We start from the raw sequence: 12,869 nt of genomic DNA, 5'->3' as shown, positions 1-12,869 counted from the left end.
ATTCCTGTAGAACCCCCCCCCCCTTTCGTGAGCAAGGGAGGAGGCGGGGGCCGCCTCCGTAGCTGCGTTGTCCGTTGGGCTCATAACGTATTGGTTGGGCACTTGTGCTGAAGAAGGTAGAAGTGAAAGTGAGAAATATATCAAAGGAGTGTTAGCTGGATTCTACATGCACACTACACGTTAACAGTAAAGACACACGGTCCTACACGCACGCGCCTGCGCCTGATCTATTTGGTCCTAATGTCTACACCTTATTCGATTGGTCTCAACAGCGAAACCTAGTCAAAATCTAAGCATTAACATTGTCGACTTGACGCATCCGTAAAGGCCCACGGGGATCTGGCTTACATCGCCTACACGTATGCTGGCTTTCCCATTCATACCAAAAACTTCCAACTTAGCTCAGTTGCATCGCGATCTCCCGACAATCTCAGTAAGAACAGGTATGTGCTAGATGTCCTTTGCTGAACAGGATCAACATGACATTTGCATGTGAGTATCAAGAAATAGTAACTGTACTTTACGCATAATTTTTAAACTTTTTTCTGAAAATGATTATATACTTACATTGGTAATAATTTCGAGAATGGGCGACCTGGCACTGACCGCGGCGCTGTTTTTGCTGCCGTGCGGCATTATCATAAAGCGCTGCATAGCAGACGGATCTCTGTTCTCTCTGCACCCGCTACTAAACGCGGTGGCAATGCTTGTTTGCTTTCCCAGGTACAGACAACACCATGATAAGAATCTGAAAAAAGTGATATTTCTTACTCATGGGTCCTACGAATTTCATTCATAGTGCGTTACAAGTCATGCTTCAGCGCAAGTACGAAACGAATCATCTGACCCGGTGGGGATTGCTTTCTTTCGCATTAAAACATAATCATTTTTGATGTGTTACGGTTGTTCTTCAGTGTCTGGCTGACCAAGCTCCATTTGTTCCTAAATGTGTCCGCTGGAGTCTTGATGAGTGCTGCAGGCATTGTTGCGTTTATCACCAAGCATGACACGGGGAACGAGCATTTGGCAACGCCGCACTCGTGGGCGGCTGTGGTAACTGGTATGTTCTTCTCGCTTAACATGTTTCAAGGGCTACTATTGACATTTGACCAAGACGAATTGGCAGTGGAGCGATGATACTCACGCACTTACAGGTGTGTTGATTTACGTTGGTAGTGTGCTCACCATGCTTTACGGTCTGCACACAAGCTCATGGGGCGTTCAGAATCTCTCGTCGACACTACAGTTTCAGCTCACCATGCTCATTATCGCAGCGCACGTGACACTGCTGTATAAAGCTTTGAAGCTGCAGCGCCGAAAGGGTATAGAGCAGCTAAAAATGGCTAAGATGGCTTAAAGCTGCCACGGAGCTTTGGAATAGTAATTGCTATATAATGTTAAATCTACACTAGTACTATCGAATTCATATCTATCGTGCAATATGGTCCAGAAACTGGAATTGCTGGTGCTTAGCGTCCTGCTAGCAGGCCCCTGTGTCACAATTCTATCTAAATGCGTTGCGTCACCATCTTTGTTTGCTGTACATCCGGCCGCCAACGCGATTGCCTTTCTACTCTGCTTTCCACTTGGTATTTACACGATGCTGGAGCGCAAGATCGTGACAGATTATAAAACGCGGTTTGGCGACTCGATGACATGACATTATGAAGATTAAATCCTAATGCTTTTGCTGGATCCAGAATTCTTTTATCCAAGGTACATATGGGGTCGCAAGTACTTGCGATGATTCTGTTAAGTACCGGTGGTGCGGCAGCTTTCTTGACTAAAAGTATAAATGGCAAAAACCATTTTACGTCGACACACTCATGGCTTGCAGTCGTGACAACCACAGTGACCGTACTGAACATGCTGGGGGTAAGAGAATTTGATTGATCATATTCCAATTTGCTTTACATATGCTATGAGATGCTCTTGGATAGGGCCTCGCTACTACCTTTGGCGGTACGAAGACGAGCTGGCAATGGAAGAATGTAGGTCATCGTATCGGGGGAATGGTTGCATTCTTGTGCGGAGGTGTGTGTGCCATTCACTTTCATTTTATGCCTCAAAAATGCTCAATTAACAACGTTTATCAAATCTAGGTGTTAGTGTCATTCTAGGCGTGTACAGCGGTAGCTGGGGTATCACGCATCTGGGTGATGCTGTCCAGCCAAAAGTAGCAATTTCCGTAGCTGCTGCTTACTTGCTGCTATTTTTTAAGCTCGTTTTTGGCAATTTTGCATCGGGCTTGGCCAAGAAAAGCAGTTAAGTGTCGGCATGCATTTAACAACTTGGGAAAACAGAGGGTCCGTTCAGCCATCATAATACTTGGAAGGATTAACTTTGTAAAGTACATGTTGTGATTAAAATGTTACTACAATTCGACATTTGTATCAGCAGCTTCGTCGAAATAGTTCTCTGTATCCACAGTATCCGGTGTTACTATCATATTTAAGTCATCCAGTTCTTCAGTGCGTGGTACAACGTTGGCATCGTAAAGACCTGTATACGACGGCAAAATGAGTTTTGTCGGATATTTAACTCCAGAGTAAATCGTGAGCTTCGTGGCTTCCTTCACGCCGTGTGAAGCAAAGTCGGGTGGAGTAGCGACTCCCACAGATACACGGATCTGGTGATCCCGCTTGACCACATAAGATGTGGGCTCAAAGCGAAAAACAGCTTCGTACACTTGGCCAGGTACAATCTCACGTGAATCGGCACGCTTATAGGAATAAACACTTGAGTCTGGGTGAATTGTCTTGTGCAACGGATTCACCAAAGCCTCCGTCATGTACGTAACGCCTGGACGTTTGTTTTCATTCGGAAAGTGAGACGTGTGGTCAACATCCTCGAGGTAGGCCACGAGACTCACATTACGTTGATCGACTGAAAAGAATAGACGAAGTTCTGCCTCACCGGTGATCTCTGTAAGCGGCAATTCAGACGTGAATAACGTCAAATACTGGTAAGCCAAAGTTGTGCGGTCGTGGTAGTACATTGGGCGTAAGCCAAAGAGATGGTCCAGCATACTCCAGCGAGTAACAGTGTCCAGCGTGGGCTTTGTGGTGACATTTTGGCTTACCTTGCCCATCTTTGTCTCAACTTCTGGCTTGAACAACTTGTTAGCGCCGAGGTAGAGCGTCTCGTTCCGCAAATACGCCGGTGGCCACGACTTTGACTCTTTCCATCGGTTGTGCGCCATCGTGAAGTAGTGCACAGGTAATTCCTCGTCAATCTTCGTGATCTTGCGACGGTTGGCATACATGTGATAATCAAAGAATCGGCTAACTTCGTCCAAATGGTAAAAACACTTTTGTTTTGATTGAGCAAACGGATCGGCGTTATCTACACCAGCATGACTCCACGGTCCAAGCGTGAGTCGATGATAAGTAGCGTCCTTCTGAATTTTTCTCACTGCCTCCTTTGGTAGTTCAGGCAATAGTGAAGCTGTGCCAGCATCCAGAGTATTCGTCAGGTACTGGAAGAGCAAAATGCTGGAGCGAGCCACACCCATGTCAAAGAAACCAGCAGACGTCTGTATTGCAACACCCGAAGCAGCAATGGTGGCGAGGTGACGAGTTGCGTCCATTTGTTCCATGGTAACATTGATTGATGCGAATTTATCATTTCGAAATCGCACATGCTGCAATTCTCTCGAAAGATCCGGATTGGTCATATGCTGGTGTATATATTGATTGAACTTCGAATCATTGTCATCCACGCGATACACTTCACCTCCGAAATGTTTTAGCATTAGTCGTGCTTTAAAAGTTGGAATATGGTCCCAACGAATTTGACGATCCGTGGCGCCCGTGAATGAAGCCCAGTCGTTTAATGCCTTCAAATTTTTTACACCTCCCGGAAACAGAGCAGCTTGGAAAACATCAATAGGAGCACTGTTCACCGAGACCGCTTTTAAAGCTGGATGGCCACTGGCCGCTACGAGAAGAGCGCCTACGCCATCTAGACCTTGGCCAAAAACTGCAACTTCACCATTGCTCCATGATTGTCTTATGATCCATTCAATCATATCATAGCCATCTTGCACTTCAGCATCAGCGAAATCAAACACTTTAGAGCCCGCGGAAGCGCCAGTGCCTCGTATGTCTACGGATACCCACGCATATCCATTGGTCACAAAGCGCTGCACGTACGCATTGACCCGAGGATTCGTAAACTTGCGCTTGTAACGAGTGAAAATGTTAAAAGGAAAGTTTAAGGTATAGCCACGGCCATGACGAGTGGGAAAGAGCACAGTGGGCACCTTTTCCTGCTTGTCCCAAAGATGATCAGCCAGATAAAAATCGACTGCCAAGTCGACACTGTCGCGCATAGACACATATTGCGTTTCATGATGAGTTTTTGAAGGGTCAAAGAAGCGTAGGGACTCGTAGCGTCTCTCGCTAAACCATGTCTGGTCATTGACGTGTCGATCACAAACGATAGGTTCCTCACGATTCGAAAGATAACTAGCAAACTGGTGAGCTAAATACAATGAGACCATAGAAAAGATAGCATTCTTCATATAAAATTTGGTATTCGCGGCCGTCTGGGGCTGCACAGCAGTTGGAGCCTCCGTCATTGAGAGAGATTGTTTGGTTGACAAAAAGAACAATTTTCCTAGGAATTTTTGTCTTGAAATTGGCGAGAGTTTTTCACAATGTCAGTACATGTTTGTCATCCAATACGGTTACGTATTATGTACCTGTTGGTTGACAAAGCAAGTCTGTCAATAATTATGACTCGAAGTGCCCCCAAAAAAAACCAGCCGCATGTAACTTCTACTTAAGCATTTCCTTTCCACGATTGTTAGACAACGACATCTCAAGCCCCTCATTTTATCTTTTTTCTTGGAGCTTCTATGATTCAAGAAATAAAAATTTCAGGAAAATTCAAGAAACAGCTCAATGTTGTTGGGTCCATTTCCATAAACGTCGGGAAATATTCGAGCTATCTCGATAACGTCATTCTTCCGTTCATGCTTCTGAGATTCTAAGTGATGCCTCGAAATTATTGCTCTGCAGACGTACGTATGCGCATCGTTTCGGAGAACTTTTGAGTACTCTTGGAGTTCAATCAGCTTTAGATGTTACTCCTTGCATCGAAAGAGTAGTTGACAGTCAATCAAGATCATTATATGATCTTTCGTCTCGTCGATTGCATCTGACAGACAGTTAGAGGACTGTTTTCTCTGTAGGGCGGTCACGACTCGGTAATCAATATAATACCTTAGATATTACATTGGCATGACAACAAAGGCATGACATGTTTTAGTCCGAACATCAACGTCTTAGGTTCTGAATATAGTTAAGTTCTTACTATATCAACCTACTTCACCGCTATGTATATATATGTATCGATATTGATGAGAACAAATTTGGTACGTATCATCTTTCAGGCTTGAAGTATAGAGATAATGTCTTAAGAAATCATACTTTACCTTTTTCGTATGGCTTCAAACATCACGCTTGATATTATGCAATCTGACAGTAACCGTCTAATTCGACAATCAAACGCTTTAATATGCAACATTTGTCAAATGAAAATTGACCTACGTTTATCAATGAGAGGAGGTCCTTTAACGCTATCGTTAAATTCAAGTCAGCTTACGTATGTATAATTACATATAATTTACATGATAGAAAACTATCAACTATTGCTTCGGATGAACATCCATGTTTACATACAGCTCTTTGAAATGGATGCTGGCACTATGTTTGAGTCCAGGAGAAGAGAAGACGGTAAGCGATTTATGATCTCTCAAGACATTTTTTGAAGCTATCAAACTTCACATTCAGCATTTTCTTAACAACTACGGAGTCAGTAACCGTCAAAACGATCCACTTCTTTGATTGAATATTTTCATTCCTTAACATCTTGTGCCTTGCCACCTTGTGTGCTCTCACCAACACACATCTCAATATTGTGTTCAAAACCAAATTTAAAAGGTTGAAAGTTTTCGACGACATTGTGAAGCAAATCAATCGACGAGGTCGTCACGTTTACTTGACGGATAACCAAACTTGGTGTACAAACAAAGAGGTTCCAAATGTTGCCATTGCGCTCATCATTATTGTCAGACACCACCATCGAAGCTGTCAGTTTTAGTGCATCGCAAAGGGCAAGCGAATGCAAGTGACTCCACTCAGAAAGGGTGCACACTTCAATATTTCTGTGCGTAAGTGAGTCATAAACGGATATCGAATACTCAGTTTTTAACAGCGCAACCACGATTTGAAACAAATTTTGGGGGGTAAACTGAGTATTCCACAAATTGCCCTTTCCGCAGTGTAATGAGGACAGAATGGTCTCGCAGCATAGCATCGTTTCTCGCATCGCTTTCTTCCATATCGCTTGAGCTTTTTTGTAACCCTGAAGTGCGAGAAGCGCGTCTCCAAATGCAGTATCCCAATCTTCAATATCTATTTTGGACATGTAAATTAGCATGTCTCGTAGGGTGAGAAGAATGCGGCCGGATTCAATATCGTTCGCAGACGGCATTTCGACCAATCCTTCAGTACTGTTGAGATAACAAGCGACTAGACGTTCGCTGGTAAGATTTATCAACGAAGACAGACGACACTCGCTCGGTAGTTTGTCACCACAACGGTTTACAATTATTGCACGTAAAAAACTAACCAGTACACTGTACGCTTCAACATCACAAATATTACGGCTCATTTGAAATTGGTTGTCGCAAATACTCGACTGCAAGCAAGCATTTGTAATATTTGAGTCCGCATTTTCTTGCCGTATTCCCAGCCGGACGCAAAAGCAGGTGCTGTCGCTGGTTTCACCACACAGACTGAAGTAAATTTGATCGGACGAGCATGATATAACATTGTGTACACACTGCATACCTTTAAGCACACTCACCAATTTTGTTTTGAGTATTTCCATATTGCTCATCGCCTTAAAATCTGGCAGCAATATTAACAGCTCAACAACACTTGATCGCAGTGCCACAAGTGTGGTGTCGATCCGTTGTATCGCTGGAGGACTGTGTGCCCCATAAACAAATTGCCAAGCTTCTTTCAAAACGCCCAAACCACGGACACTTGTACTTCGGACATTTTCTTGATTGGTGATATCCAGTAGATCCAGTGCCGAAAGCATATCATGATAGGCTGGGATAGACTGAATCGCACTGGCATGAGATCTCGAGTCTCGAGTAATAACACTTATCACAGCACTTCGAAGAGATTCCACTGAAGATATGGACCAATGCACGGATTTTCCCGCTAAAGTTATCAGAATAAACTCGTTAATGTTATTCAAGCCACCTTCAGATACGTATTCTTGTAGTGCCATATCAAACGTTGGAGACAAAGGAGGTTGGGCAAGCACAATTAAATCATCAAAGTCTAGCGCTGACAAATACAAAAAGCGACATTGAAATTTTTTCAGTAGCGTTGCAACAGGTGTTGGAGACGATATGTCAGACCTTTGAATACATAGCAACCTGTGTGTATTGCAATGCGAGCCCTTGTGATGAATGATCGGAATTGTCCACGAAAGACTGGCAGAAACTTGGTCAGGCTCTCTAATTAAATCACTTTCATCGATGTACACAGCAAATATTTTTGACGGCAAACATACACGATTGCTCGGCACTATGTCTTGGTTGGTACTAGACTTATTCGAATCAAAACATCTTCTAAGAAACTTTTCTTCCACAAATGGTGACGATCTAACAATCACAGGCTCGTTTTGAATATAAAAAACAGCTGCAAGACAAGCCGTCATTTCAATCGGTGGGTCAAGTGTCATTCGCTTTGCTGATGTACTCATTAAAAGATTATTTGAATATGATGCACTTGTTCTACCTGCAAGTGACAATGTGATGTGCGGTATCTTGTTTCTTACCGGTAACAAAAGCTGTTCATCTAACTCCACACGAAGTGCTTGACCATTATTATCCTGTACAACTTCGACTCCACGGATAGTAAAGGAAGCGCCAAGCTCGACCAGTCTCGTGTATAATTTATTCGGTTGATAGAACAAAGTGACATGGTCGGCACATATGTGTGCGTGAGCCAGACGCACACGTTTCAGTAGCTTTTGTTTAGCCGTGTCGTTCAGAGATAGACAGATATACAATACTTTACCAGCTTCACCATTCGAAAGCGGGTTTTCGGCGAGTTCTATTTGATCAAAATGCGGATTGTAGCAGCGTGCACGCGCGTCTATCTCCCATCGCATAAACATGCCGATCACTTTGTCCGTGGACACACCGTGTGAATTGCGTTGCCCCATTCGAAATGCCATCAAGATGTCTTTACACGTAATTTCGATAATCTCAACCCGATATCCATTGGACGTGGCAAAAGTTACATATTCTTCGTATTCCCATCGTTGAGTATTAGTGTTATCAACAAGGACAAGGTGTTTGTGAAAAGGTTGCTCGTGATTTTGCGAAACATTTTCTCGAAGAGCTTTTCGAAATTTTTGTTTACACGCATTGTGGGCTGCTCCCAATTTTTTCACATCAAAAACATATCCACGCGAGGTATCAAAGTAAGAATCGGCTGAACACGCTACGAAATTAAATTCTCGATCATGACACATGCACTCAAATTCTTGTCTGAGCGTACTCTTTCCACTCCCTGGGATACCACGTAAAATCACCACAACTGGTCTTATCGTACTATTCTCGCTACTCAACACACCATCCACCACAGCAACTACATCAGGGTTTTGCAATTTTGTTTGAGACGCCGTGCAAGCAGGTGGCAAGAGAATCCGCTGCATCTCCAGTGTTTCTTCTCTACCCACTTGAACGACAATTTGACTTGCCACTTGCTTTCCTTCCCACTGATATTCATCCATTGCTAACTCCATATTCTCCGCAGTTGCTGATAATAGGTGCAACTCCAATCGTTTTGTTGGAAGTAGTACTTTCGACAATATTCCACAACTCTTAAGCCTTAGCATCAAGCTATTTGCGAACTTCCAAAGCGTATCCTCAGCCAATTCAGCAAAAGTTAAGCTCAACGTCCACTTATTTGACTCGTGATTACGACGTAACATTGTTTTAGCCGACAATTGCTGTTCTCGAAGCTGTATCGGTTTCTCAACTGTCAAAAGCAAACGTTGTAGCTCCACCATATTCTGCCACGTATTCAGACCACACTCTAGCACTTCCACGCAGATGTCCCAAGAATTTGTTAAACCAATTTCTCGGCGTGCATGAAACTGATTTTGGAACGCTATTAAATAGTGATTCAATGACTTGTCTTCGTCTTCTTTCCTTTCCAGTTGGACCACCACTCGCACATGCACTTTGCTTTGGTTAATGCTCTGTGCATATTTTTGCTCCAAATGTTGATCGGGTGGTCGACGAATGCTGCGGCCAGCGGAAGACAACGAACGTGAATTAGCGGACAATTGACGACGATTCTTACCCCACGCCATTGCAGTTAGGGGCAAGTACTTCTTTGAAAGAAGACGGTTGGCTTTATAAATTTATTAGTACGAGAAATCCGCGAATTATTTTGACCTTGACGTCACAAAAGCGCATTCAACTGTAGCAAAATCCGTTGCCCAACTGACTATTCTATGAAGTGCTTAACCGGGACGTACCTGTTATCACCGGGAAATTGCCCAAGCCTGCTTGAATCTGTTCATAGCTAGTTTAGTTTCGTGGCGCCATAGAGAGCCGTTGACCAGGACGTCATACAAAATCTAAGTTTTTTATGGATGGTGTGTCGATGGCATATATTTTGTCAATTAAGTTTTATTCACGGAGATACTAGCAGCTCTGGCGCGTTAAGAACTTCACGCACCACTTCCTGACCATAAAATTTTGCTATCAAAGAAAATGAATAAAAAACAGTCAGTCTAGCCGATGGCGTCATCATCGAGAATCGCAACTCCAGAAGTCATTACAATTTGGCCATGGTTCGAGATGGTTAAGTCTCAGATCGGTGGATATGGCTAAAGAAGTCAACTGTTTTACGTGCTTCGAAAGAGCTAGGTAGATCAGTCTCCATTTCGGTCATTTAAGCGAGCACAGCATACATGAGAGTCATGGACATCCAAATATTAAGGCATGAGGTGCCAGAAACAGTATAAGTAGTCATGAGATTATATTGAAATTGGCACTTGTGGCAAAGTAGTCAAATGGCCATCTTAAAAATCTCTGATTAAAAAATTGTGTTAGATTATCCCAGTGATATACGCAGCCTGATATGTTGATCAAAAAGTATAAGAGTATAGTAAATAGACCTCAAGCTTCATCATCTATGAAGCCAGGCAAGCTGCTGCGAAACATTTCCAACTTCTGTGATCGCATTTGCAGCTCTTCTCGAACTTTTGCCTCGGTTACGACAACTGCAGTGGGCAATGAAGACTCAAATGTTTCAGGATCCGCAACAGACGTAATTGCTGTCGACGCTTTTGCGTTTCCACTGGATACAGCAGCATCTGACTTAACCACAGTCATATCATTCAGCTCGTTTGGCGACAGCTCGTCGGCGTACTCCTGAAGTTTACACTTCAGATTGCAAACTTTGGTCTCCCATTCCTTAATTTCTTTTGCCAGCATCGCATTTCGCTCCGCCGTCTCGCGTGCACGCACATCGTAGTCCAGTGCTTGTGACTTTAGCAGCTTAGAAGAACACTGGAATAGCATTCTTGCCGACGTCTGTGAGATGACAGACGAAGTCGTGTCATTTATCTTTCGTTTCCTTCTCCTCTCGTCGGGTCGGGATTCTGAAGTCAACTTCTTGACTAGCTTAGATGTTGTTAGATTTGACTTCATTGTTGTAATTGAAGATCCCATCTTGGATCTCTGTCGAGCACTTTCTTCCTCCTCCATCACTTGAGCTGCGCTTGATCCGTTGCTTTGTCGACTGCTCACGTAATCGCTTGGTGCCACCAACGATGTCGTTGCCATCACCTTCACCGGCACCATCGAGGACCGACCATCATCTGCTTGAATAATGCCAGAATCTGTGCGATGCTGTTGTTCATCTTCACTCGATGTGCGGTCTGGCGTGTCTTTGAGTACTTTGTCGAGTTCCACAGAGCCACCACTCTGTACTGCGTCTCGTGATCGTTTCGTGTTAATCTCACAGACTGATTTGCAATCTTTAGAAGGCAATGGAAAGATTCCTCGTGGATGTACTTTGACACAAACTTCCATATTCGCTAGCATTAACTTTGTAACGTCAGTATTACCAATGGTCAGGCTTGAATTGAGGGTACACAGTACTATTTTCTTTTTTAAAAGTCAGTTGTCTATATGGCGGATCATCGGGACGTAAACCTGCTAAAAAAGTGTGAGGATTTTCTGTTGCACCCGACAGTGCGTACGTTGTCACTTGCTCAGCGTGTAGATTTTTTGGAAAAGAAAGGCTTATCACCGGAGGATATCACAAAGTGCCTGAAAAGCGTGGAGCGGTACAATGGTCTGTCACAACTTGCGCAGCGCACTTCTGAACATCTGACGACTTTAGAAACGTCATTTTTTAATTTTGGGTCGCTGGTGAAGCTCTTGTCGCTTGTATTTAAAAAGTATGGCTTTGTGACGTTGCTGCTATTACTGCTAAGCTACTCCTCCGTGCAGCTCAAGACACGAAATACACAGCAGTTGCTACTCCGGCACGAGTGCGACAAGACGCAGCGGCGGAAGCGCAGAAATTTGCGGGTGGCGGCACTTTTAGCTGTCATCAAAGACCAACAAATTCAGTATAATCAAATTGCGATGCTAGTTGGAGCGCGCGTTGCTAAGTATTTAGCAGCACGAAAGGCGACCCACTGGACAAAGGTGAACACATTCACCACAATGTCCACCCGAAATTCGGAACTACAGGCGCTTCGAAGTGAATTGATGAAAATTAAAGGTGTCGTTGTGGACACATGTTCGCAGCTGCAAATAAATTCAAGGTTGAAGAAGCCCAAAGAGATTGTGAAGACACTGGAACCTGCATCAGCTAGTGGAACAGGGATAGAAGTGGATCATAATGAAGCGATTTCTATTTCTATAGCAAGAGAAGGAGAACGAATTGCAACGCAGAATCACATCCGGGATCAAACAACAATGAGCCACGAAGAACTTACGGAGCTCTTTAAAAGCGGCCAGGCGAAAGAGGAGCTGTCAACGCCTGGTAGCTTCTGGGTCTTCTTTGCGTCTTAATCTACTCGTAAAATTTTTATAGATTTATTTTTCGGTTTATTCGCTCACAGAAATTATTTATGTGATTTCGGTATGACTCATTTGGAAATTATGCAAAGGATTGCCTTCACTGCAGCGTCTGACAAACAAGCGCACCGCAGTCCTCCTGAGTAGTATTTACTATTACCACTGGGTGATCAATATACTCTGGGCCCCGTCTCGGCCGTCAAGCATGAGAACAACATAACAGAGACGTGATTTATGAACGACGCCAATGCTTTGGGAATCATTTCGCAAGGCGATGAAAATCAACATCAGAGCAAGCTTAGGTTGGCCGCGAGTGAGAAGACATGATGAGCGGTACGCAATTTCGGCTATAGCGCAACGCATCAACTTCAAGATTTTAAATGGAATGTGGTACTAGAATGGCGAATCATCTAGAACCTTTTGACAAACTAGTTGTGGGGCTCCGATAATGGAGAGCTAGTCGATGAGTCACGCCAGCTGATGGCGCTTTCCAGCAGTCTGACGCTAGAATACGATTGAACTCATCGTTCGTGGGAATGCGTAGTACATTAAATTGATTAAAACCAAAGAGAATCAAACTAAGAAATCATGTAGGCTGCACAGAAAGAAGAAAAAAAAACGGGAAACGCTGAAAGATATACAGGTAAACGAGGCGATGTGTGATAAGGTGGTGCTTTTCTCAGAAAGGCGGATGTCTCGACGATTGCAGATGCAAAAAGTAGAC

The 12,869-nt window shown here is 43.7% G+C and overlaps 6 protein-coding genes across 6 annotated transcripts; 3 read left to right on the top strand and 3 right to left on the bottom strand.

Moving 5' to 3' along the window:
- Positions 1-586: 586 nt before the first annotated feature.
- Positions 587-1,357, top strand: PHALS_06790 (Cytochrome b561/ferric reductase transmembrane; the record flags this gene model as incomplete). The annotated part of the gene is made up of 4 exons (XM_024720141.1): positions 587-723; positions 800-850; positions 915-1,053; positions 1,127-1,357. 4 exons carry the CDS (start codon positions 587-589, stop codon positions 1,355-1,357), a joined length of 558 nt encoding a protein of 185 aa, XP_024585369.1.
- An 84-nt stretch (positions 1,358-1,441) lies between these two features.
- PHALS_06789 (hypothetical protein PHYSODRAFT_565717) lies at positions 1,442-2,269 on the top strand (the record flags this gene model as incomplete). The annotated part of the gene is made up of 4 exons (XM_024720140.1): positions 1,442-1,638; positions 1,701-1,875; positions 1,941-2,034; positions 2,103-2,269. 4 exons carry the CDS (start codon positions 1,442-1,444, stop codon positions 2,267-2,269), a joined length of 633 nt encoding a protein of 210 aa, XP_024585368.1.
- Positions 2,270-2,374: 105 nt separating this feature from the next.
- Positions 2,375-4,582, bottom strand: PHALS_06788 (serine esterase; the record flags this gene model as incomplete). The annotated part of the gene is made up of 1 exon (XM_024720139.1): positions 2,375-4,582. One exon carries the CDS (start codon positions 4,580-4,582, stop codon positions 2,375-2,377), a length of 2,208 nt encoding a protein of 735 aa, XP_024585367.1.
- A 1,280-nt stretch (positions 4,583-5,862) lies between these two features.
- PHALS_06787 (Predicted MutS-related protein involved in mismatch repair) lies at positions 5,863-9,414 on the bottom strand (the record flags this gene model as incomplete). The annotated part of the gene is made up of 5 exons (XM_024720138.1): positions 5,863-6,708; positions 6,798-6,805; positions 6,861-7,370; positions 7,445-7,529; positions 7,600-9,414. The coding sequence occupies 5 exons, from the start codon at positions 9,412-9,414 to the stop codon at positions 5,863-5,865; spliced, it is 3,264 nt and encodes a 1,087-aa protein (XP_024585366.1).
- Positions 9,415-10,228: 814 nt separating this feature from the next.
- On the bottom strand, positions 10,229-11,146 carry PHALS_06786 (uncharacterized protein; the record flags this gene model as incomplete). The annotated part of the gene is made up of 1 exon (XM_024720137.1): positions 10,229-11,146. The coding sequence occupies one exon, from the start codon at positions 11,144-11,146 to the stop codon at positions 10,229-10,231; it is 918 nt and encodes a 305-aa protein (XP_024585365.1).
- Positions 11,147-11,245: 99 nt separating this feature from the next.
- PHALS_06785 (uncharacterized protein) lies at positions 11,246-12,139 on the top strand (the record flags this gene model as incomplete). The annotated part of the gene is made up of 2 exons (XM_024720136.1): positions 11,246-11,282; positions 11,358-12,139. 2 exons carry the CDS (start codon positions 11,246-11,248, stop codon positions 12,137-12,139), a joined length of 819 nt encoding a protein of 272 aa, XP_024585364.1.
- Between the last annotated feature and the right edge of the window lie 730 nt (positions 12,140-12,869).

Source organism: Plasmopara halstedii (genome assembly GCF_900000015.1).
Source record: "Plasmopara halstedii genome assembly, contig: Scaffold_3060, whole genome shotgun sequence".
NCBI lineage: Eukaryota > Oomycota > Peronosporomycetes > Peronosporales > Peronosporaceae > Plasmopara > Plasmopara halstedii.
This window is presented reverse-complemented; position numbering and strand designations above follow the sequence as displayed.